The sequence below is a fragment of the Melanotaenia boesemani genome, chromosome 21 (assembly GCF_017639745.1).
Source record: "Melanotaenia boesemani isolate fMelBoe1 chromosome 21, fMelBoe1.pri, whole genome shotgun sequence".
Lineage (NCBI taxonomy): Eukaryota > Metazoa > Chordata > Actinopteri > Atheriniformes > Melanotaeniidae > Melanotaenia > Melanotaenia boesemani.
This window is the reverse complement of record NC_055702.1, coordinates 26,316,936-26,341,762: the sequence shown is the minus strand read 5'-3', so window position 1 is coordinate 26,341,762 and position 24,827 is coordinate 26,316,936. Positions and strand designations below refer to the sequence as shown.

The 24,827-nt window shown below is 40.0% G+C and overlaps 1 protein-coding gene across 3 annotated transcripts in view; it reads left to right on the top strand.

Annotated features, from left to right (window-relative positions):
* LOC121632524 (dynein heavy chain 9, axonemal-like) overlaps positions 1–24,827 on the top strand; it is a 198,150-nt gene that overhangs the window by 153,794 nt on the left and 19,529 nt on the right. For all 3 annotated transcript variants that reach the window (XM_041974102.1, XM_041974103.1, XM_041974104.1), the window contains 10 exons: positions 241–405; positions 3,305–3,445; positions 5,470–5,640; positions 5,812–5,934; positions 8,276–8,469; positions 10,441–10,589; positions 13,567–13,694; positions 19,723–19,950; positions 23,339–23,530; positions 23,631–23,822. In XM_041974102.1, the coding sequence (XP_041830036.1) occupies positions 241–405; positions 3,305–3,445; positions 5,470–5,640; positions 5,812–5,934; positions 8,276–8,469; positions 10,441–10,589; positions 13,567–13,694; positions 19,723–19,950; positions 23,339–23,530; positions 23,631–23,822 (1,683 nt within the window). The remainder of the gene's footprint in view (positions 1–240; positions 406–3,304; positions 3,446–5,469; positions 5,641–5,811; positions 5,935–8,275; positions 8,470–10,440; positions 10,590–13,566; positions 13,695–19,722; positions 19,951–23,338; positions 23,531–23,630; positions 23,823–24,827) is intronic.

Here is a 24,827-nt window from a genome sequence, read left to right as displayed (position 1 = left end):
ATGTTGGCAACCAGATGAAAGCTGATTAATCCTTCCTGAGTTTTCCCTTCATGTGTCGGGATAGCCGATGCAGGGCTTATTGATCGGGTCTGCCTCTGAGATGCCCTTCGGTGTTAATGCCCCCGTATTGACCCACCACTTGAAGATCTCCGGTCGCCACAGATTAGGATGATGGTGTATCTGAGAAATCTGAAGCTTTTTTTGTTTTATTTTTACACAAAGTGTTTCTGTGTCTCTTAGTCAGACCTGACGAAGCAGCAGAACTGTTTTAAGATCACGCTGAAGACCCTGGAGGACAACCTACTGTCCCGTTTGTCCTCCGCCTCAGGAAACTTCCTGGGAGACACAGAGTTGGTGGAAAACCTGGAGACGACCAAACGTACTGCAGCTGAGATAGAGGAGAAGGTTTGGTTCATTTCTGTTAAACTGTTTATTTTTTAAAGCAGTGTTGCATACAGTCTTTAAAGGTTAGTAACATACACCTATCAGCCAACAACCAGATGTTAAGTAGACCCCCCACCATCAAGGTGTGGACCATCACATTCCTAAAGGTATGCCGTGGTATCAGACTCCCAGCAGATACTTTAAGTCCTATAAAGGCCTGTTTCCACCAGCGGGTCTGGCCGGGTTTACTGAACCAAACTGCTCTGAGCTGGATCTCTTGGTAGAAACGTGACACCCCTGTAGTCAGGGAATACTCTTTCCATTGAGGTGGGCAGAAAATGTTTTAGTGGGTGGAACCTGTCAGATGACGTGATGTTTACTAGCAGAATATCACCTGGAACCTCACCCCCATCAGCTTCACTAGGCTTCCCTGTGCTATCTGGTTCCCTTAACACATGGACCTGCCCATCCATATAATGTTAAAGAAAACATGATTCATCACACTAGGACACCTTTGGTCTTCCTTTGCACTGTGGAGCATTTAATGTTCTGTGTATTATTATTTCTATCAGAGGCAGCATGATGAACATTTTCAGCTATTTTAATCACAGATGCCCCTCTGTTGGACCAGCCTTTGTTTCCCCTGAGCCTCATCTGATCATGACCCTGTCAAAGATTGGACCACTGTTGGTTGTAACTACTGCACACTAAGGAAAATACCACAAGAGTCTGCTTTCAATTTCAGTCGGGGATTTTGATAAGGACCAGAGTGAAATGGATTAAAGCGACTTGTCAAAGTCCATAAATAAATACACTCTCCCATTTTTAATGATTGCCATACAACTTAAATGGCAAAATGTTAACTTGTGTTCAGTATAGAGCCCCAATTCTAAAGAAAGTTGGGACGCTGTGAAAATGTAAATAAAACAGAATTCAATCATTTGCCAATTTCATAAATACATATTTTGATAGAAAAACATATCAGATGCTGAAACTGGGACATTTTACTATTTCATGCAAAATATGAGCTCGTTTTTAATCTGATGGCAGTAACACGTCTGTAAAAAGTTGGAACAACGGCAGCTAAAGGCTGGAAAACTAATTTGTACAGTATCAAAAACAACTGGAGGATCATTTGACCATTAATTAGGTTAACTGACAACAGGTCAGTAACAAAGATGAGCATTTTAAAGAGGCAGAGTCTCTCAGATGTTAAGATGAGCAGAGGTTCAACAAATTGAGTCTATAAATTGTGGAAAATTTTGAATGAAACTATGTCAGAAGATCCCATCAAGGTCCAACTGGCTGCTGGGGATCTTGAGTTCCTCAGGCAGCACTTCTTTAAAAGAAGACATGATTCTCTACTGGAAACTCAGGAAAACTTCCAGAACCAACAGTTAACCCTGAAATCCACAAATGCTGGTTAAAGCGCCATCATGCAAAGAAGAAGCCAGATATGAACAGGATCCAGAACCAGTGCCATCTTCTCTGGACCAACGCTCATTTAAAATGATCTGAGGCAAAGTGGAAACCTGTTCTGTGGTCAGATGGATGAAAATGTGAAACTCTTTTTGGAAATTACACCGTGTCCTGCAGACTAAAAAGGAGGAAGAATCAAACTTGTTGGTTAATATTTTCCATGAAATGGTAAAATGCCTCAGCTCTATCATCTGATGTGATGTTTACGTTCTATTGGGAATAAATATGGGTTAATGGGCTTTATAGATCATGGCATTCTGTTATAGTTACATTCCCAGCATCTCAACTTTTTGGAACTGGGGCTGAATTCCACTCATTAGCAGATGCTGATGGAACTAGATAATTGTTTTACAAGTTCGTGGTCACAATTCTTTGGCTGGTCAGTGTATTGTACTGTTATTATCTTTTTTTTTTCTTTTTCTTGGCATGTAAAGCTTTTTTCTCACATATCTGAACCATGTCATGAGTTGAAGTAACTGCAGTGCAGCTTATTTCCAAGTTCCTCCTAAATTCCATTTACAGCACCCCTTTATTCTGTGTAAGTTTACCTCATAAAGTACATGCTCAGTAATCAGTATAGAAAATATTCCCATTCTAAGTAGTGGGCAGCCATGTTTCCTTTATCCTCTTTGTTTCTCTTAGTGGTCAGAGAATCTGATCATTTCAGCTCAGTATCTTATCTTTCCCACAGATAAGCTGATGTATCTGTTTTTGGTTTCTTTAAAGCACTTTTGAAAACTGCTGCATGGTAAGAGAGTACTTTCTGTCCGTGAAGGGATGAGCAATGCCTCTGCAGATGTTCATTTTGTAACTTAATTTGCACAGGCATGAGCTGTTTAAAAAAAATTAAATGCCTGATTGCAGTGTTTGATGCAGTATGAGGATATTTTGGTTGGAAATGTTTTTTTCTTTACTGGCGGCTGACTTTTTAGACAGTCCACAAGTTCACCTCTAGCTGATTGATAATATTGAAGTGTCTGACATTAGCATTACATGGGCAATATAATCACATTTAGATGTACTGAGCAAATATAGGTGTGTGGGTCTGTTTCTGTAAGTATCACATGAACTCTGTAAACTCAATGAACTCTGTAGGATATAGTGTCATACGTTTCCATAAGCAAGTCCCATGAGAGGTTCCAGATGTGAGCTTGGGAATGTCCTTTGTTTGCCTTTCTCTTTAAGAAGAGCTGATACAGATGGTCAGTCTGATTTTCCACCATTGGCTTCAGGAGGCCTCACAGATGCTGCAGATCTGTTTCAGATGCCACTTTTTGTAATAAACTTTTTTTTTCTATTCATCAAGCAGGTGTCCAAGCTCTTTTTACCTCCCCACCATCTTTTCCACATCACCTGCCTCAAGTAATATACATTAATATATTTCATGTGAATCATTTCTGTGTCCATGATTTTCTTTGTGTTTGAACTTTGCTTATTGTAGGTAAAAGAAGCCAAGGTGACAGAGGCCAAAATCAATGAGGCTCGGGAGCGCTACCGTCCAGCAGCAGCGCGGGCTTCCTTATTGTACTTCATAATGAATGACCTCAATAAAATTCACCCCATGTACCAGTTCTCTCTCAAGGTAGCCTGTCTATTGAGCTGTCATGTCCCCAACCTGCCTCATGGGCTCCCAGCGAGGCCTCTCTTCACACTCACACCTTGTTTCCTCTCCTCCTCCATCCATTTGCTCATCATGTTTTATGCTCTTTGCTCTCTGTTTATTGTGTTTGTGGTTCCCTAATGTTGTTATATTGTCAGCCACTGAGCCTGAAAAAAGGCAGCCATAGATATGGCTTGCTATTACTGTCAGCTCTTCAAATATTTGCTGTGACTCGAGTTATTTTCTGGCATAATCAAATGAAAACACATTCAGAGGTTTTTATACCGTTGATCTTGTAAAAGATTTGGAATATTGCACTTTTATGAACATATAAGAAGCAAAGTAGACGTCTGCTGAAGACTGGAATGCCACTTACGTGACTTACTTAGGTTTTGTATTGTCATAACGGCACCTCTAAGTTTCCTTTTAAGAAAACACTCTAGAAATTCAGCTTTGACTAAATTTAATTGTTAAATTCTCTCCTGTACTGTTTTAGTTCAGTAGAATAGATTTAAAACCCTTTGAATTTAATTTATGATCTAATATATTTACACTCACCGGCCACTTTATTAGCTCTACCTGTTCAACTGTATAACACAAACAGCTTATCAGCCAATGACACGGCAGCTGCTCAACACATTTAGTCATGTAGACAATGTCTTGTTGATGTCAGAGGTCAGGGAAGAATGGGCAGACTGGTTGGAGATGATTGAAAGGCAGCAGGAAGTCTAATCAGCACTGGCTCCAACCAAGGTCTGCAGAATAGCATCTCTGAACAACATGTCCAACCTTGAAGCAGATGGTCCACAGCAGCAGAAGACACACCGGGTGTCTCCTGTCAGCTAAGAACAGGAAACTGAGGCTACAATTCACACACACTCACCAACACTGGACAATAGAAGATGGAGAAACGTTGCTGGTCTGATGAGTCTCCATTTCAGCTCCACATTCAGACGACAGACTCAGAATCTGCTGGAAACAACATAAAAACATGGATCCATCCTGCCTTGGATCAACGCTTCAGGCTGTTGCTGGTGCAATGGTGGGGGGAGATTTTCTTGGCCCACTTTGGGCCCCTTAGTACCAATCTGGTCTGGTTTAACCAGCACAGCCTACCTGAGTATTGTTGCTGACCATGTCCATCCCTTTATGACCACAGTGGAGCATCTTCTGATGCTACTTCCAGCAGGATAATGCACCATGTCACAAAGCTCAGATCATCTCCACCTGCTTTCTAGAACATGACGATGAGTTCACTGGATTCCAGTGTCATCCACAGCCACCAGATCTCAGTCCAGTAGAGCATCTTTGGGATGTGGTGGAACAAAAATTCTCATCATGGATGCAGCCGACAAACCTGCAGCAACTGTGTGATGCTGTCATGTTGATATAGAGCAAAACCACCACCTCATTCAATCTATCACCCCGAGAATGAAGGCAGAAATGAAGGAGAGAGGGGTCCAACCTGGTACTAGAAGGTGGACCTGATAAAGTGGACATTAAGTGTAGACCAGATCTAGTCCTTATCAGTTTTCCTATGGGCCTTCCTTTGCACTGAAATGAATAAATCAACAACAGTCAGAAACAGTTAAATATCTTGATAAACACACTATAAAGTTAGTGGTTATGACTCTTTATAATTAAGTGAACAAAGTAATTAAATTTCTCCTCTTGACCTGGTGAAGTGGCCATGGAGTGTTCATATAACAGATCGTATAACATGGTACTTTTTGGAGCTTTGAAAAGGTAGTAATTTTAACATTTCTAAACATGCTGAACAGTTTCATTTAATGGAAAACAGGTATGTTAGATTAGATATCCCACAAAACTGTCAAAATCATCCTCTATGCACCATGGCATTTAGTATCATCAGGATAACTGAATGTCATCAAATGTAACATGGAGTTTGTTGTGAAATAACCCAAAGAGAAAATATGTTCCCACTCTGCAGCATCGTTCACATCAGATACTGAGTTGGTGTTGTACCCTCTCCTGTGCATCCCCAGGCATTCAGTGTGGTCTTCCAGAAAGCGGTTCTGAAGGCCGAGCCGGATGAGGCTCTGAAGCAGCGGGTGTCCAACCTAATTGACAGCATCACCTCCTCAGTTTTCCAGTACACCACAAGAGGCTTGTTTGAGTGTGACAAGCTCACGTACATCGCTCAGCTCGTGTTCCAGGTAGGAAGGGGAACCGCTTTCATCTTCTGCATGGTTTGTTTTGAAAGCAAGTTTGCCATTGAATCAGCTGCTCTTGAGACTGCCAGCCCTGTCTGGATCCAATCAAGTGGAAAGAAGTTGCAGTTTGTGCTGAAAATAACAACGTTGCCCTCCTGTTTGTTGTGTCCCCAGATACTCCTGATGAATAATGAAATAAACCCTGCAGAGCTGGACTTCCTCCTGAGATACCCTGTCCAACCAGGTGTAACGTCACCAGTGGATTTTCTATCCAACCATTCCTGGGGAGGAATCAAGGTACAAAAGAAGGGAGAGATGGCTGCCCCACTGAAATGCACCAACTAAACAGATGAGACAAAGTCTGTTGTCAAATACAAACAGGCAACATAAAAAATAACGACACTAAAACTTTAATCATTATTTTTATTTATTTTTTACAGTTATTAAAGAAAAAATATATACTTTTTATTCTTTTTCTATTCTCTTTTTCTTTTTATTCTTTTTCTATTATGTTACGATACAACACAAGATATGCTGAGATGGTATACAATAGGATGGGATGCGATACAATACAAGACAGTGGGATGGTAAGATACGATGGGATGGGATGCGATACAGTACAATAATGCAATGAGATGTAATGGGATGTGTTGTGATAAGATTAGATTAGATACTAAGGGATGGGATAGGATACAATTAGATGGGTTATGATGGGATGGGACAGAATAGAATGGGATAGGATATTCTTTATAGTTCTCCTAAAAAAACAGTTTTGGTCTTCAAGTCATAAACTGAATTCAGAGTTAAGTTTGGGTCTTCCAGTAAATTAATTTATGATTTTCCCTTTTGTTCTAAAGAAGGTTGTTTTTTTTTCTTTTAAATAATGACCTGCTTTGACTATATTCTTGTTCAATAATTCATTAAACCAAACAGGATCTCAGCTCTTTTCCATGAACACTGAACTCACACTCTGCTCCTGCAAATCATTCACAGATTGACAGTACCACAGCCAGAACACATCCCCAGTCAAACCCATCTTTCCTACATATCATCATAGCCCAGCACACCTCACCAACCGGCTTCACAAACACCCCCAGTCACATACCTTTATCATCCTTTGTCTCCACTCCATATCCCCTGCAAGGTCTAAATCAACTATCCGGTACCCCATTTAAATGTTTTCTGCTTTCAAACAAATCTTTTATCATTGACCAGATTTTAGATAACAATATTGACTGTCTCTTTTTAACTGAAACCTGGCTTGGAACTGATGCACCCCTCAACATAATGTTTGTACTTTTGCAAACTGGCCTGTCCTCCACCCTGTCACATTTTTGAGACATTACCAAGGTCTTCAATTTTCCTCACTTTTTCACCCCCTTAGTTGTTTTACAAAGTTTCCATGATGCAACATGTTCAGAGTTTCCCAGCAACACCTCTCTGTGGAAACAGTCAATACTTGGAAAGTTGGCAACGTTTCTGAAGTCAGTGTTTCAGTTTCACCCTGTACTTTGTTCTGAGAGCATGTGATTCTTCAGGGACCCACTTTGCTCTGTGACCCTGCTGGTTTTAACATCGAAAGGCCACAAGAACAAACTCTGCATACTCATACCGTCTCTGGGAAAAAAATGTCTGGCACTGCAGTCCTGTGCACAATATAGACAACAGAGGTTCTTTCTCTTGTCAAATCAGTTTAACAGGAAACTAAACTCTAATGGCAGTAATTTTTTTTCTTTGCTTCTTGTGCTTATAAATTTTTCAGTCTCTTCCGCCTACAATATTAACTCAACCTAAACCCCTCTGCGAGTTCAGATAGAGACTTTCCCTACTACACTTAACACAGTCTGGATGTTTAAGGCCCTGCTAATCAAACTCTAGCACTTGATTTTCTTATCGCTCCTGGAAACATAATCAGTTGGAAAGCTTTAAAGGAGGATAAGATCCTGTGATTACTTGGTTGTCTTGATGATATTAGCAGAGGACGAATCCCTAGAGACGCAGAGTATTCTCTCCTCTGCAGGACTGAAAGGTTTCCACCTGCCTGTTGTAATTAAACAAGCTAAGTCAGGCTGTTTTCTAAACCTCTATGCTAATGGTAAAATGTAAAAATACTGATTTTTGGAGAGTTTTGTTTCCGCAACACCTTGTTTGTTGTGTCTGGTATGAGATTTCAGCACCCTTCTTATAGTTTATGCAGTATAGGTGATGGCATAAGCACTACAGGTATGTGTGTGTGCTTGTCAGGGAGTGAGTAGCTGCTCGAGGCTGCACTGTGTGACACTGCTATTTTCCACAGATGAGATAAGGTGTCTGTCAGCAGGGGCATCACGTTGAAGCCCCCAATGCTTCTGCAACCGATGCATATTTAGACTTCCCCTACCCCCCATGCTGTTATGAAAGGGATCGTGTTTACTCAGCACTTTTGTTGAATAAATATTATTCATATAAGCGTAAGGAAAAGATAAGCACTCCTGGGTTTTTTGTCTTTTTTTTTCCTTCAGCTAACAAAGTTAGTCCTTTTGCTGCGTTTTGAGAAATATACCTAAAGTCAGAAACTTTCAGGTTGATAAGTCTTTACAGTGCAGCAGCACTTTTATCTTTTTTTTTTCTCTTTTCTTTTTTTTTTTCAAACCACCAGTCCCTCTGCTCCATGGAAGAGTTCAGAAACCTGGACCGAGACATCGAAGGTTCAGCCAAACACTGGAAGAAGTTTGTAGAATCTGAGTGTCCAGAGAAAGAGAAATTCCCACAGGAGTGGAAGAGCAAGAACTCGCTCCAGAGACTGTGCATAATGAGAGCCCTGAGACCCGACCGCATGACATACGCCGTCAGGTGAGGATAGAAGTTACAGCTTGCCCTTTGTTGTGTGATCTCTCTGACCTGTGGAGCTTGGTGAAAGGGAAAAGGTTGAAGAGCTTAACCTTTGGCTCGTAGCACAAGTTGACAAGACAAACGCTCACCGCAGCTGTTTGTCACTGACAAGTTGCTGCAATTACAGATGCAAGCAACATGAAAGAAATATTCCAAACTTAGTTCAGACAGCCTCTACTATCAATATATACACTTAGAAAACACATAATATCAAGATTTGAACTGATAGATTTCAGCACAGTTATGATTTGAAATTAGGGTTATAGCACCATTTTTGTAGTTCCTGCTACTCCTTTTTGAGTTGGATTTAATTACCAAAAGATGACAGAAAAATCCATTTATCACTTTTCACTTTGCTTATATTTCACCACAACACAGGTGACGACAGAAGAGAAAGAAAGAGAAAGAAAATCTAAATTATTACAAGTTCCATTTGATACACAGTTTGGTACTCAGTTTGGTCCCATGAGGTGCGAAATCCTGCAGGTTTAAATTTTTCCCTCCTCAAACGCCTGACTCATTACAGCACTACCTGAAAGATATCCTACATGACCTCCTTTGAGCTGCCATACATTATTTGTAGGGCTGCCAAATGATTAAAATTTTAATCAGATTAATCACAGCTTTCAAATTAACCAGGATTAATTACTATTCGTGACTATGTCTGAAATTTGCCCATGCTTCAAATATTTACTGTTAACTGATCTTCCCTTGGGTAAGGTCAGATGTCCAAGGGTCAGTACATGCAGCATGTAATGTACTTCTACATGTTGTTCTAAATCATAATGCAGAATTCATATATCATCAGCTCACCAACCGTCTCCATGGTGATACTTTCTGTCATAAAACCAGCAGATGTGACGACTGAAGTTAAACAGCCAACACTGATGAAGAAACTCTGATAAAACTGATGATCTGGATAAAAACAGGTTTTTCCTTTTATCCCAGAAGTGTGGGTGTTTGTGCAGCAGTGAAAGTAAAAGTCCTACAACAGCATCACCCAAAGTAAACACCTGTTGATAAAATACTGGCTGTGTGTTTTACACATTTTCTTCACTTTTTTACATTAGATGATCACTTCAGTTGATCATCTAATCAGTTCAATATTTCCTAAAAAACCTAAAGAAAAGGTCTCATTTGTGCCCCCCTTTCCTGGTCAGTGCTCCTGCCTGGCCCCCATCAGGACTTTTCTAGACCCGCCCCTGGATAGCTGAAGTATAAACCCTGTCTACCACCAGCCAGCTACTTTGTTAGAGAAGGTCCTGCCATAAACAATACTTTTGGGTAAATATGTGACGTGTGAACCATGAACAGCTAGTTTCCTCCATCTCAGCTGAACCATAAACAAACGTAACAAGAGAGCAAAACCAATCAGCTGATCACAGAAAGTCGTCATGATTCCTGGAACAACATGAGAGGAGAAGGAGGACGCAGCTGCTGCACAAACACGCTGAGACCACCAGAGATCCCCTAGAGCAGACACGGGATAAGTAAAAAAATAAATAAACACAGGAAAAGTGTGGAAGTGGAACCCAGCATTCTTCATGGGGGCGACGTCCATGTTTGCTCCATTAATTGTGTTTAGTCTCAAATTCATCCATAGAGTCAGACGGCTCATCTTTTCCATCTCGCCTCTCCACATCCCGCCTTCATGGGGTTTGTCATGACGCACATGCGTTAACTGCATAAAAAAATACTGACACAGTTAATTACTTAAATTAGTTACCTCCATTAACGAGTTATTTTTGACAGCCCTAATTATTTGTTGTCCAAATGTATTAAGAGTAGAAAAAAATTGTCTCTTTAGTGTCAAAATGTTTGTTTGGAAGTTAAACAAGCTAACTGACAGTCAGATTTATGTCAAGCTGTCCATCTGATGCAGTCTTCCATTAATAGTTTTAAAGGCGAACTAAGCCACATTCTCCCCTGCAGAGATTTTGTAGAAGAGAAACTGGGAAGCCAGTATGTGATTGGCAGATCTTTGGACTTCGCCATCTCCTTTGAAGAGTCATGTGCATCAACGCCAATGTTCTTCATCCTCTCTCCTGGAGTGGACCCTTTGAAGGACGTGGAGAAACATGGTAAAGCACCTGCTTGTTTTATCCTTAAAAAGCCATAAAATTCCACCTCAAAGCGATTTCTGGAACTTTATCGAAGCATGTGTGTTGCTATTTTATCATTTTTATTATTTTGTTAAGGTTGTTTTTATTTTCATGGAAAAATTGAGTGCAGGCAAACCTTCATGCTTGACTTTCACTTTGATTCCCACTGCATTAGAGTATCAGTCAGAGCAGCAGTCATCCCAACACATCCACCATGTGTCTCTGCTGTGATACCAGCCGTTGGTACCAATGCACAACAGGCTCTGGCTAGATTGAGAGGATTATACGAAAGGTCATAAATATATTAGACAACACCCCCGGTGTATTTGGAGCAGCAAAAAGTAAATGTCATTGGTTTCAGAGTTACTTTACATTCCTGTTTGGATAATGTGTGCGTGGCAGTGGGGCACACAGTTTTGATTGTTCACCAAAAATATGTCAAAGCTTTTGTACTAACCTGGTATGGGGCACCATCACAGCCTGACACTATTGAATTTGCTGCCAAATAATTCACCCCATTGAAGTATTTGAAGTTAGCTCTATGAAATATTCAGATGGTAAGGATTGGATCAGTGTAGTGGAACAAAAGAATTTCAACAGTGTCTCTGCTATAACTAAGCCCCACTGCATTTTCAATTATCGGTGTTATGCATCTTGATGATTCATATACTGCTTTTATTTGATTTGACTTTCAGTTTCTGCTTGAAGATTCCAATCATATTAATTCACATTGTAGATTAACTTCACCATGACAGTTATTTTTATTATTTAGGAGTCTTTTATGTGAGGTCTCACTCTAACAGGCAGCAGCAGGTGGTTTAATCTCCCGTATATGAGATTCACCCATTCTCTCATATGATGATAAAGAGTGCTCCTTCAGGAACTTCCTGTGAGGACTGTGTGATTATTGATTATCAACAGCTTCACTTCAAGCACAGTCAATTTAAGGCTAAGAGTAACCAGTCGTTGCTGCAGAATGGGCTGGAAAAAGATGGGATTTTTCCATTATAGCTGGGTTTTGTCACTGGTATCAGGCTTCAATTAGATTTTCATTAGAAAGGTGATGTGATTTTGTATGCTCTGCAGGGGACTAATATCCCTCAGAAAAACCTTTGCTATCTGCTTGGTTTCGAGTTGAAGACAGATATAATTTTACTGTTGGAGAGGATTTTCAGTGGGGACATTCAAGGTGTCCGACTAAGACTGAGTTACTGAACATTTGCTGCTGATTATGATGACTATCATACATGTTGTGACTTGAGGGAAGATCATTAGTGTAATCTTTATGTTTAATGTAATGCACAACTGGGGCTCTAGAGGAAAATTTTAATTACTTTGTTCACCTAATTATAAAGAGTCATAACCACTAACTTTATAGTTTGTTTATCAAGATATTTAACTGTTTCTAACTGTTGTTGATTTATTTAGTCCAGTGCAAAGGAAGGCTGAAATGAAAACTGATGAGGGCTTGCTCTGCTCTACACTCAAGGCTACTCAGTTTACAACAAAAACTACATCCTTTATCAGGTCCATCTTGCTAGTACCAGGTTGGACCCCTCTCTCCTTCATTCCTGCCTTCATTCTTGGAGTGATAGGTTGAACAAGGTGTTGAAAACATTCCTCAAAGGTTTTCTCCATATTGACATGACAGCATCACACAGTTGCTGCAGGTTTGTCGGCTGCATCCATGATGAGAATCTCCCGTTCCACCACATCCCAAAGCTGCTCTACTGGACTGAGATCTGGTGGCTGTGGAGGCCGTTGGAGTCCAGTGAACTCATCGTCATGTTCTAGAAAGCAGGTGGAGATGATCTGAGCTTTGTGACATGGTGCATATCCTGCTGGAAGTAGCATCAGAAGATGCTCATTTTCCTGTTCTTAGCTGGCAGGAGGCACCCGGTGTGTCTTCTGCTGCTGTAGCCCATCTACTTCCAGGTTGGACATGTTGTGTGTTCAGAGATGCTGTTCTGCAGACCTTGGTTGGAACCAGTGCTTATTGAACTTCCTGTTGTCTTTCTATCATCTCCAACCAGTCTGCCCATTCTCCTCTGACCTCTGACATCAACAGAACATTCTGATCCAGACAACTGCTGCTCACTGGATATTTTCTCTTCTTCAGACCGTTCTCTGTAAACCCTTGAGATGGCTGTGTGTGAATCCCAGTAAATACTCAGCCCAACAACCATGTCACGTTCAAAGACACTTAAATCCCTTTTCTTTCTCATTCTGATGCTCAGTTTGAACTTCAGCAAGTCGTCTTCACCACGTCTACATGACTTCATGTACTGTATTGCTGCTGTGTGATTGAGTGATTAGTTATTGGTGTTAATTAGACTTGAAAAGGTGGAGCTACTAAAGTGAACAGTGAGAGTATACCACACATTTTAGTGACCGGGCAAAGGACGTTTTCACGTTAACCAAAATCCAGCAGGAAACATGCAGTCCATCATAGCTGGATGTTGTGACATGACATTGTATCTCAAGGCTGTTGGGGAGTGTTCATGTGAGATGATGGGAATCACAATGCATGAAAATCAAAAGCTATAACTGTGTAGTTTTTTTCCAACTGTATAAGCATGGTTTTTGTGAAACATAGACCATATCATGTATGTTAATTTGACTCCTAACCATTTGTCGATGATAGTGAAGTAAGAAAATAAGTTTCAGTCACTGTTAAACCAGCTATTTTTTCCACTAAAGTGTTCAGGTGGACACAAAGATCCACAGATTAGTTTTCAATCTCTCCTTCCTTCCACTTTGTAAGTATTTTTGGAACAGGTTTGGAGACAGATAAAGAACGTTAATAAGCTGCAACTATGTCGGGAAAAGAGTAAGGAAAACTTTTGGTTATTATCAAACACATTGTAGACCAGCTCAGATTTCTCAATCTGTCATTAGACCGTGTTGGAAAATATGAAATTGACCTGTAATGAAATATGTCTCTGTTTTCCTTTAGGAAAGAAGCTGGGCTACACCTTTGACAACAACAACTTCCACAATGTGTCTCTAGGCCAAGGCCAGGAGGTTATAGCTGAACAAGCCCTTCACCTGGCAGCTAAAAATGGCCATTGGGTCATATTACAGGTACAGCATTCCCAAAAACAGTACCAGTTCGAGATGGTCATTACATGTACAAACACTTCTTGAAATCACTGAGAATTATTCAACCTTTCTTTGAATACCCCCACCCCGGCAGGAGTTTGGTGTTAGCTAACACCATGTTGTTAGCTAACACCATGTTGTTAGCATTGTCATGTACACATGCTGTCTCACCTCAGTGTTCAGTAGCCATGTAAAGCACATTCGTGAGGTTTTCGGCCCGTAGAACAGCTCTGCATTTTCCAGTTGAGTCCATAATGACACGAGACATTTGCTCTGTCTATGAATCTGTGGTGAGACAACTTTTCAACACTCACTGAGTGTTTAGCTCATCCACAGCATCATCTGACAGTTTCTTCTGTCTTGTTCTGATGGACCAAAAACTCTGAAACTTTAAAAACCTTCAGCTAAACGGAGGGGAAGCATGCCTTTAGCTTCCATCTATGAGTTGAGGTCTGTTATTTGCTCTTCACATCTAACATCAAACCTCTTCTGGTGACAAAGTTTTATTTGGTTCTGCATGTTTCACACAGTTTTTACCAGAACATAAAAACACTGAAGCGTTCTTCTGTTGTTTCTTTTTCCTGGTGGTTCACAAACACTTTGGTAAACTGTCTCCACCTTGTGGAGTAACGTACTGTTACCAGGTGCTGGTCAAAACGTAACAGTCGCATATTGAGACCATATACGCATAAATTATTTGATTTCTTACATTTAAATGAATATATGAAAATTCTGACCCTTCCCTAGATCAGGTGGTGTACACATGTTGTTTTTGTTACTGTTTGTTTGGGTTGATTCAGTTACCTGAACTAAGATGTGTGGGTATGTGTACACTAAGATGACAGATAAAATATCCTTTCTCTCACTGTATTGTACTGTATGTAGTGAACCTAAAGCACACCCAGGAAAAAAGTGTCAAGTCATAGCAAAACATGCTTACTAAAGTGGTTATAAATGTGCTCAAAACAAAGCAAATACACATTAAAACTGAAATCACTTCTTCTAAACGAATGCAGGGTCTACTCAGGTCAAGGAGTTCTAAATCTGATGGAGTTTTAGGTGGCACTCAATTGTCTGTGTGTGCGTTGGGAGTTAGGTGTATTATCATGTTTTTCATTGCCTTGCCTCCTTGTTGGATGTTTGCTTTCTTCCAAGTTTTGTCTGCATGAAAATGAATTAAATTTTCTGCAGATTTTTCCTAACTGAAAGGGCCAAGGCATTATACAGTACAGTATCTACAGCCGCTGTGTCTGTTCTCCTCTTATCTGGAGAGCAAGGCTGGCTTTTGCATTTTAAGTGGAAACCTTGGTGGAATTCTAATAGGAAGTATCGACAGATAGGAACTGCAGACGGGGCGCTGTGGGACACCCTTTTCTTTTAATTCACACAGCTGGTAGAAATGGAAAAAAGAGGGTTGGGACAGCATCAGTCTCTTCTCCAGAGCCAAGATAGCACAGACAAGCAGTTGTTTAATTACTTTAGCATAAGAATCTCGATCAATAGACTTAAAAAGGCCCCGTCCCCCTAGCAACAAACCTCCCACTCAATTTCTCATTGACTATCTGTTTGTCTGCCTGCTGAGATCCACCCCCATGGCACTGCATAGGCAGGGGGAGGAAAACTGGGGGGGTATCATGTTCTCATCTCATTCCTGATTTTTACCCACAATATCTGCTCTTTTCTCTCTTTTCTGCCCCCTCTTCTCACCTCCGTATTCTGTCTAAATTCATACCTTGACCTTTTAATTTTCTCCACTGTATACTCTGGCTTATCAATTCTTCCGTCCGTCCTCCAACCTTTTACTGATAACCTGTTATCTTGTCTCAGCCATCCTCCCACCTGTTCCACTCTCCTCTTGTCTAACAGTCCATGCTTGACCAGGCCCAGCTCCATCAGTGGAGGGCCAGGTCTCCCTTTCCCGAGGGGGTAATTATACTTCAGAACTGCAGCTTCTGCCCAGATAGTCTGGGAGACAGAGATGCAGAAACTTTGAAAAAGAGAAGAGGGGAGATGGAGAGGCAATCAATCGAGCAGATTGGAGTTGAATATCCCTCATTGGCTAGGCATTCAGCATGGGATGGCCTAAACTCACCATCCACTCTGCACATTTACTGCGAAAGCCAGCCTATTTGAAGTGCAGATTGGAGAGACCGTTTGACAGAAGTGCTCCATACTGATGTCCAGCCTTCACCTCACTATAGAAGGACAGACAGCTTTGATAGTGTCATCTTTTTCATCACAGTAGAGATGTGTAAGCATCCAGTCACCACAGCAGGTAAAAATGATGTCAGCAACATACAAAATTTGCACAACTGAAACAGGTTTCTGCTTCAATTTTCCGTCTTCAATTAGTAATCCACGAAACAATGTTATCCTGTTAAAAACTGTTATTTTATGAGGATGAGCCAATCCAGTGGAATTTAGTTTCATCCGAAGATCATGATCAGATCAATAAATCGACAGCTTGCATCATGACAATGAAAGTACCAGAAACACAAAAAAACCTAAATAAAAGTGGCTCTTAGTGTATAAACCCACTGAACTCTTCCATATATATATATATATATATATATATATATATATATATATATATATATATATATATATATATATCATATATATCATATTGTTACACGCAAAATGTCTCTTTCCTTTAAAAGAAGGCCTATGTCTTTATAAAGAAAATACAGTAAATTTTGGTTTACAAACATCAGGGGACTCTAGAGCTGCAAGTGTCTCTCTGGACCTTCCACAATGCCTCTAAATACGTGGCTAAAATATTTTTTTAAATCTATCTTTCTTGTCATTAGGTTGGAAACCAGGGACTTTTTTTCTTTTACATCATTTTCCACAAATATCTACAACCTTTAAACTAAAGTCTGTCTATCATCTTTGTATAAAGGTTTTATTTTTTTCTTCATTTTAAAACTTAAAAATGGAAATAAAAAATGTGTTTTTTCAAAAATAACAAAAATCCTATGGTGACTCTTCATTAAAAAAAAAAAATATATATATATATATATATATATATATATATATATATATATATATATATATATATATATATATATATATATGTATAAGTTGTCTTTTTGAAAAGTCTTGTAACATTTGCGTCTCTAAAGGAGTTTTATTTAGCTAGTTGAGGGAAAAATGGCTCTTTGGATTGGAAAGGCTGCAGACCCCTGCATTAAACGTAAACAGATTTAGCTGCGGTTTTTTCTTTAAACAACAACAGTTAAAATATTTCTTCATATATATTTATAAAATCAAATATTTATGACAAAGAAGGATGAAATGTTTAGAATTTACTAACTAAAAGGTAAAAAGTCAGCAGGATGAATTTAAAGCTTTGAAGCTGCTTCCTTCTAAACACAGAAGGAACAATATGTGATGAATATCAGCATCAGGTGAACAGACAGAAAGCAGGATGAGAATCTCACAGCTTCTAGATGGTGAGGAGAGAGAAATATTCACAATATGCACAATAACTTCCATCCATGCACCTTCACTGCTTCATTATCCAGATTTCTGGCCTATAAATTCTCTAAACTTTCATTCTTAGCTTGACTGTTTAGCTTCACCTCTGCACCTGCAGCCTCCGCTGCCGGGAGTTAAGGGGTTAACATCTCGTTTCCAGGTGTAGCAACTATAAACGTGTGTAGTATTCACAGAGAGTCCAGAATCTCAGCTACCAGCTCAGCAAAATCATTTCTATGACCACCAAACACAGTTAAGACAACAAACAATTCAAATACCAGGTACACAAAGTCCAAAAAACATGTAAACACAGATGATGTCTTCCCATGAAAGCTCACATCTGACATATTCCACAGCTGGAAGTTTCATCTCACTATGACCAAGATTCACCGAACCAGAGGCAGAAGAAGACCCGATTTATGCTTCATGTTTGTAAAAGTCAGAAAACATGTCTTACCTTTACTGTCTTGCATGAATTAAAGCCGCATTTATTAAAAAATAAATAAGTTTGTCATTGTGTTTTGGGAACAGTTTCCTGTCCAAAAATCATGTTCTGTCCATCTGCATGAGTTTTGACAAAGAGAAACATCGGTTCTTCTTCTTTCGTAAATTCCAGACAAAAAAACGTCTCATTTTAAGTAAACCGCTCTATCCTGATTATATCAGACGCATTGCTGCAGCAGGGAAGGAAGACATGGATGCCGTGTTTCTGTGGTCAAAGCCAGCGGCCAGCAAAAAAATAAATGAAATAAAATAAATAATAAAAAAAATAAAAAAAAAACCTTAATGTGCAATTTAAAAAATTAACAGCATTAATTAATTGTTGCATTAACATGTGATTAATGCGTTAACATGCCCCTATACATATATATATATATATATATGCAGCTGATGTATGATTATGTAAAACAACAACAAAAATCAACTTGCAAAGCTTCATAAGTGTATGCTCCGTGTTCATGTTCCCTGTAATAAACTCCGTCTCAGCATCGTCATGTGGTGCCAGTAGCTGCAGCACATCAGCGATCCTGTTTGCTGGTTTTCTACGTCACGCTGGAGTCTGTCTGCCTCCTTGCTGCAGGGCCGCCTCCTTTCTGCTGGAGCCCAGCTGTGCAGCTGTCCTTGGTGCTGTTTCCTGACCAAATTGTTTTTGTATGTGTGAAAGAGAAATATTTCATACATGCACCTGCTCATGTTCATATTCACTGAAGTGTGAGCCTGAGTGAGCTGTCAAATATGCCATTGTAGTTTCCCTCAGGTTCTTTTTGATAGCAGTTCATCAAAGACCTTGCCGGAGGTATCTTCTAATGGGTTTTAGATTCAGCTTTTGTATTATTATGTAAATAGATAAATCTTTGATATAATATCAGTACAGTCATCACAGAGGCTGGGAGGCCCTTCAAGAAGATGTCAAAGGAAAGAAAAAAATGTCCCACCTGAAAGTTAATTAAAAAGCCATAAAAAAAGTAGCTCCCCCGTCTTGTTTGTCTGTTGACCTGCTGGTCTGCCTTGATTTTCCCTTTCCTTTCCATTTCTCTCCGTGCAGCCGGAGGATGAATGCTTTCATTACGGTGACAAGTTCTGAGGCAGCCTCTCACGTCTTCTGTTTGCTCTTTTTATAACCAAGCTATTTACATGCCAAAGGGAAGCATTGATGAAAAAGAGCTTAAATTTAGACTTTTTTTAATTTGTATACCATTCATTACTCTCTTAGGCGTAAAGTGGAAAACTAACTTCTCTTCTTCTAGGCTCCCAGCTTGTCCTCAACTTCTCAATCACAGAATGAACTTTTCGCTTTCTTTATTCTGTTACTCCAAAATTGATGTTTCACTCCCTCTTGTGTCCTTTCATTTGTGAAGACTTCTAACTTCAGCCATCATAGGGACGATTAAATATTGAGAGCAAAGGGAAATGAGAAAGTAAAGCGGCTTATGAATTAATGACTGGAGTTATTAGTGCTGTAATTAGATTTAGGGAATGGGCAGCGCTGCATGGTGAGATGTGGGGGGCTTGGCTGACTTCTTATCATTCATAGGATATCCTGTACGTGTCAGGACAGTTGAGATGGAAAATTGAGCTCATCCATGCTTGTGTGATAGTACAAGGCAGCTCTGCTGCCCATGCACCACACAGAGAGATGAATATGCAGAAAAGTTACAACAGCAAACAGTCGATGTCGTCAACCTGGAAATGGCTTTCGAGTGCTGTGTACCATTTAATTTGGTGCCACATCAAAGTCATGGTGAAGAGCGGAGCAACAGTTTAATTCCTCCTTTTTGCTAGTTGTCTACAAAAAATTAATCATACAGGCAAATGCAGCATCAAGCACCTTATTAAGCTAATATGTGTCATCCATTAAAGCCCAGACTTTAAGAGATATCCAGAAAAAACAATTGAGAGAAATAAATCTTGTTGCAGATTAGGAGGATTAATTTGCAGAACCACCAACCTGTCTCCTCCAGTATCAAAGCAGTTTTTCTCCTTAACTCCATCTTTTCTGGTCTTGTTTCTTTTTTTCTTCCTCTGTAAGAACATCCACCTGGTGGCTCGCTGGCTGGGAACACTTGAGAAACTTCTAGAGCAGCATGCAGCGGGAAGCCATGACAGCTTCAGGGTGTTTGTCAGCGCCGAGCCCTCCTCCACCCGTGAGGGCCACATCATCCCCCAGGGCATCCTGGAGAACTCCATCAAGATCACCAACGAACCACCCACCGGTATGCACGCCAACCTGCACAAAGCCCTGGACAACTTCAACCAGGTAACAGATGATTTATATTATTATATTATAGTTTGGTAATTTCAGATTTCCTCCAAAATGACAAAAAGCCAAATACACTATTGGTGGGAATTCTGTGGAAAAAACACAGTTTATCAACCAAAAAGGTGTAGGCTGAATTTTTAGCTTATTATACTTTTTTAATTTTTTAAATGCTACTCTTTAAAATGTTTAGATATAGCAAAAAAAGAAAATACATAATAAGAATAAATAAGAATAACTCGTAAACAATAATTTCAAATTTTATATTAAACCATCAGAACACAGTCTAGAATATAGACTGGAGACCCCTAGGTCACAATTGGAAAACACCTCTCAAGGTGGTGGAGAATGAGAGGGCTAAGATCCTGTGGGACTTCACAGATACAGAGCGACACAATGGATGTGGCCATCCAAGCGGACATAGTGATCATAAATAAGGAGCAGAGGAAAGCTCTTCTGATCGTTTTAACCATCCCCAGCATCCCCCAAAAAGGAACATGAGAAACTGAAAAAAATACCAAGGACTCAAGGAAGAGAAAGCCTGGAAGGTGAAGGCAGCAGTAGTACCAGTAGTCATCAGAGCACTGGGGACCGTGTCCCCCACACTGGAGAAGTGGCTGCAGCAGATACTGGAGAACCATCAGACATCTCCATCCAGAAGAGTACAGTCCTAGGACCAGCTATGATACTGCTACTTGAGTAGGACCCTCAAGCTCAAAGCACCCGAGCTTGAGATGAATTGGCAACCACTGCCTTCACAGTTTCCGGTGGTATTGATCCATTTACTGTTCCAAGCAACGGATCCACAAAGCCCCTGAAAATGCACCAACTATGTACATAAATGATACAGAAGACAGACAAAAGTGTTCATCAGTCTGCTTATCCGTCCTCTGCATCACACATAAATGGGTCATAAGTGCAACTGGACTGTAGTCATTGAAACAGGAGGGAGAGGATTTCTTTTGGACTGGATGGATGGATGGATGGATGGATGGATGGATGGATGGATGGATGGATGGATGGATGGATGGATGGATGGATGGATGGGTTCTTTATTTCAAACATAATATCAATTCAAATAAAAGAAAAAGAACATATTAGCTAAAACCATTTTTAATTAAAAAGAAAAGAAGGAAACAAATTCTTATCTAGTACTTCTAGTAAACTCTATTTAGGTCTATTCATTTATGTATCATACTGCATGATCACATGATCTATACTAAGATAATTTAATATGCAGTAACCAGCTCTTTTTATATACTGTAAGCATATACATTAGCAAGTTGTATGTGGGTTATGTGTGTAACCCACATACTCTGCTACTTATCTCACAAATGCATTTTCCTTCAAAAAGTGGCTCCATTTAATGGGGAAATAAACAGGCTTTCCAATAGTATAAGATTTTTTACAAAAAGCAATAAATCGAGAAAATGATAATGTCCTTACTTTTCTAATAAGCATATTTGTCTCTCTCAAAGAGAAATACACCCCCAACACACTCCTACAGTACCATAAGGGATATAAAGATGATAAAATGGGATCACTTTTGTATTTTGGTCTGTCTACCATGCTTTCATACAAAATAACATTATTAATGTATTTCCTGGATAAATCTTTCAGGTTTTAACAGTCCTAAACGGTGGTGAGACAGGGCATTAAATTTAATAAAAAGTTTGAAAAGAAAGAAAAAAAAAAGGTTTGTGATCATTTTATTAAAACACTTTTTAGTTAAACCCACTTGTGGCAGCAATGTCGCCACTGAAGATGCACTGACAATCTTCTTTTAACAGTTCAGGTGTCCATCATGTTGGATTCTTGATATTTAAAGGCAGATGGTTCTTGATGTTATATAATCATACATCTCACATGGCCCACTTTTCCTAAGCACCTCTGTTTCAGCTTTAGATTCCTCATTAAGCTTGAAAATGAAAAAAAGTGTTGCAGGAGCCAGACGCTGGAATTGTTTCTTGCTCAGTCTGACCTATGCAGACGGTGAACACAGCTTCTGCTCTTTGCTAAATGTTTGTCTGGTTACATTCTGGGGCGAGACAGTGGCATTACGTGAGGACAGACATCTCAACAAGGTCAATTTGCTACTTATTGTCTTCGTTATCAGAGAACAGCCAGACAATATCATGCTCCCAAACCATTTCCGTAGTTAAAATGGATCAGTGTGCTACAGTGGCCTCCCTTAGCGTTTCTTTGCCTTATCAGTTCTTGGTCTCCATATAAGCCTCACCCTTTACTCAGTGCTTTGCTGCCAAAGCATCTTCCTCTGCAGCATTACGTGAGTGCTCAGCTTCTTCCCAATCCATGTCCATGATCCTTTGTTTGCTGATGTCTATCTGCTTGATAACGATAATGTGTTGCACACCCTGACTTATGCAGAGTCACGAGGAGGTCCACTGAGAATAAGATGGGAAAATATTCTAGTTGTGTGTACTCAGCGAGAGTTAATCAATGCTAGGCTAACTCTGTCTAGTGCCCACCTGAGTAGCTACAGCCGAAGCTAAGCCTGAAGAATGATAGGTTCTTTGTTCCTGGTCTTTCCACCAGCAGATGCTTCTAGAGTCTTGGTGCACTGATGGTGCAACTTCACAGACATAACTCTTGTGTAATACTGCTTTAAAACAAAGTGTGATGGATTAGCAGTGAGCAGTTCATGTCTCCATGTCATAGTTTCAGGTTATTCAGACACTCAAACTGACAGTTCATTGATATGGAAATGTCCGTTAGTGCATGTGCTGCTGCATTTGATGCATTTGTATTTTTATGCGTCTTTCCAGCTACCATCTCACCGCTTGTTGTTTCTCTCCAGTCCACAGGTCATAGATAGGGGGGCTATGCATCTCTTTCAGCTGTGTTGAGCAGCGGAGTACTGTGCAGAATATTAACTACATCTCAGATGGGGGGAGTGTGTGTGGCAGTCAGCCTGCACTCCACTTGCGCACTCTGCATGTGCATCATGGCAGTCAGCTCCCCGCGGCACTGCAGCAGGGGAAAGTGAAGGCCTTCACCATGACACTCTCCACAGCACATGCTGGAATGAAAAAACTGTAGCCTTCCTGTTTCCATAGGGGTTATTGGGATGCTTATTATATTGCCATTTACGTCCAGCTTTTTTATTTGCCTGTCTAGAATAATGAGCCCGGGAGACAGCTGGAGGCTGAAAGCGCCTGACAAGTTGTGACAATTAGAAAATAATCTCATCGTTGGTTTTTATTGCCATCTAGTCACTTTATTGTGTGTCTGTTAATGTGCTGACTCTGAGGATTTAACTAAATGAAACTGATCACAGAGCTGTGTGCCACAACTTTCTACCTTGAACACACCGCTTTGGAGGTGTGAGTACCTCCCTGTTGAAAATGTTTGTCTTTTGGTTTTCCAGGACTCGCTGGAAATGTGTGCACGGGAGAATGAGTTTAAGAGCATCTGGTTTGCTCTCTGTTACTTCCACGCTGTGGTTGCAGAGAGGAGGAAGTTTGGTCCTCAGGGGTGGAACAGATCATATCCCTTCAACATCGGGGACCTCACCATATCTGTCAGTGTCCTCTACAACTACCTGGAGGCCAACCTGAAGGTTACATATGTTCCTTTTGTAAAGCTCACAGTTTGTAATCTTAATCAAAAACCTGGACTCAGCTAAGCACCACAGTACCTTCTTATAATGTAACTTCCAGGTACCATATGATGATCTGCGATACCTGTTTGGTGAGATCATGTATGGGGGTCACATCACAGATGACTGGGACCGCCGTCTGTGTCGGACTTACCTGGAGGAGTTTATCAGACCAGAGATGATGGAGGGGGAGCTGTATCTCGCACCTGGCTTCCTCTTACCAGGAAACTTGGATTACAACAGTTACCACCAGGTGAAGCAAACTCACCTCATCATATCTCATCTAATCTCATTTCATCTTATCAAATCTTGCATCTCTCACATCATATCATCTATCATCTCATATATCTCTTATATTATCTAATATATCTCATTTCATCGCATCTACTTCATATCATTTATCTCCTCTCATCTCATTTATCTTAGCTCTCATATCATCTCATATATCTCACATACTGGATATCATATCTAATTTCATCTTGTCACATATTTTTAATTTAATCTCTCTCATCCCCTATCATATATCTTCTTTCATCTCATCTCTTTCATCTCGTTTATCTTGCATACTGTATATCATATATCAAATTTAATTTATGTTCTATATCTCATTTAATCTATCTCATCTAGCCTCATTTCATTTATATAATTTAATCTCTCCCATCTCATCTTTATTATATATCTCATCTCATCTGTCCCGTCTCTTCTCTCATCTCTCCTGTTTCATCTCTCTCCTGTATCATATCATGTTATCCCCAACCACATGGAACATTCTGATTCCAGCAGAAAACGGACAGCAGAAAATAAAAAGTTGAATCAGTCAATTCACTGCATTGTTGCCTTAATTTACAGTGCAAGAAAATAATAAAATTATGTCCCCAAAATGTCCCTTAGGGACCCCCACATGGCCCCTTTGTGATCCCTATGCAGCCTCTGGCAAATTAATGGAGTTTGAAATGGCTTTAACTGGAATGCTATAATTAAAAGGTTTTTCTCTGTGATTGTTTCTAGTGCACAGTGTGGATTTATACAGTTCGATGCTAAAACCATAAAAAATAAACTTTGGCCTTTGTATCTGGGAAAGAAGGTATTGTAGCTTCAGTTGTAAAATATTCCTCCGAGGTGGAACTGATCCATAGGTGGAGAGGGTTGGTCAGCAGGTTTAACTGAATGTAATGGACTGTCTGCATTTTTTTGTACTTGCTCCAAATTTTGGACAAGGCTGAATAGAACCAGCCGACATCTTTTTTTCCATGGTTTG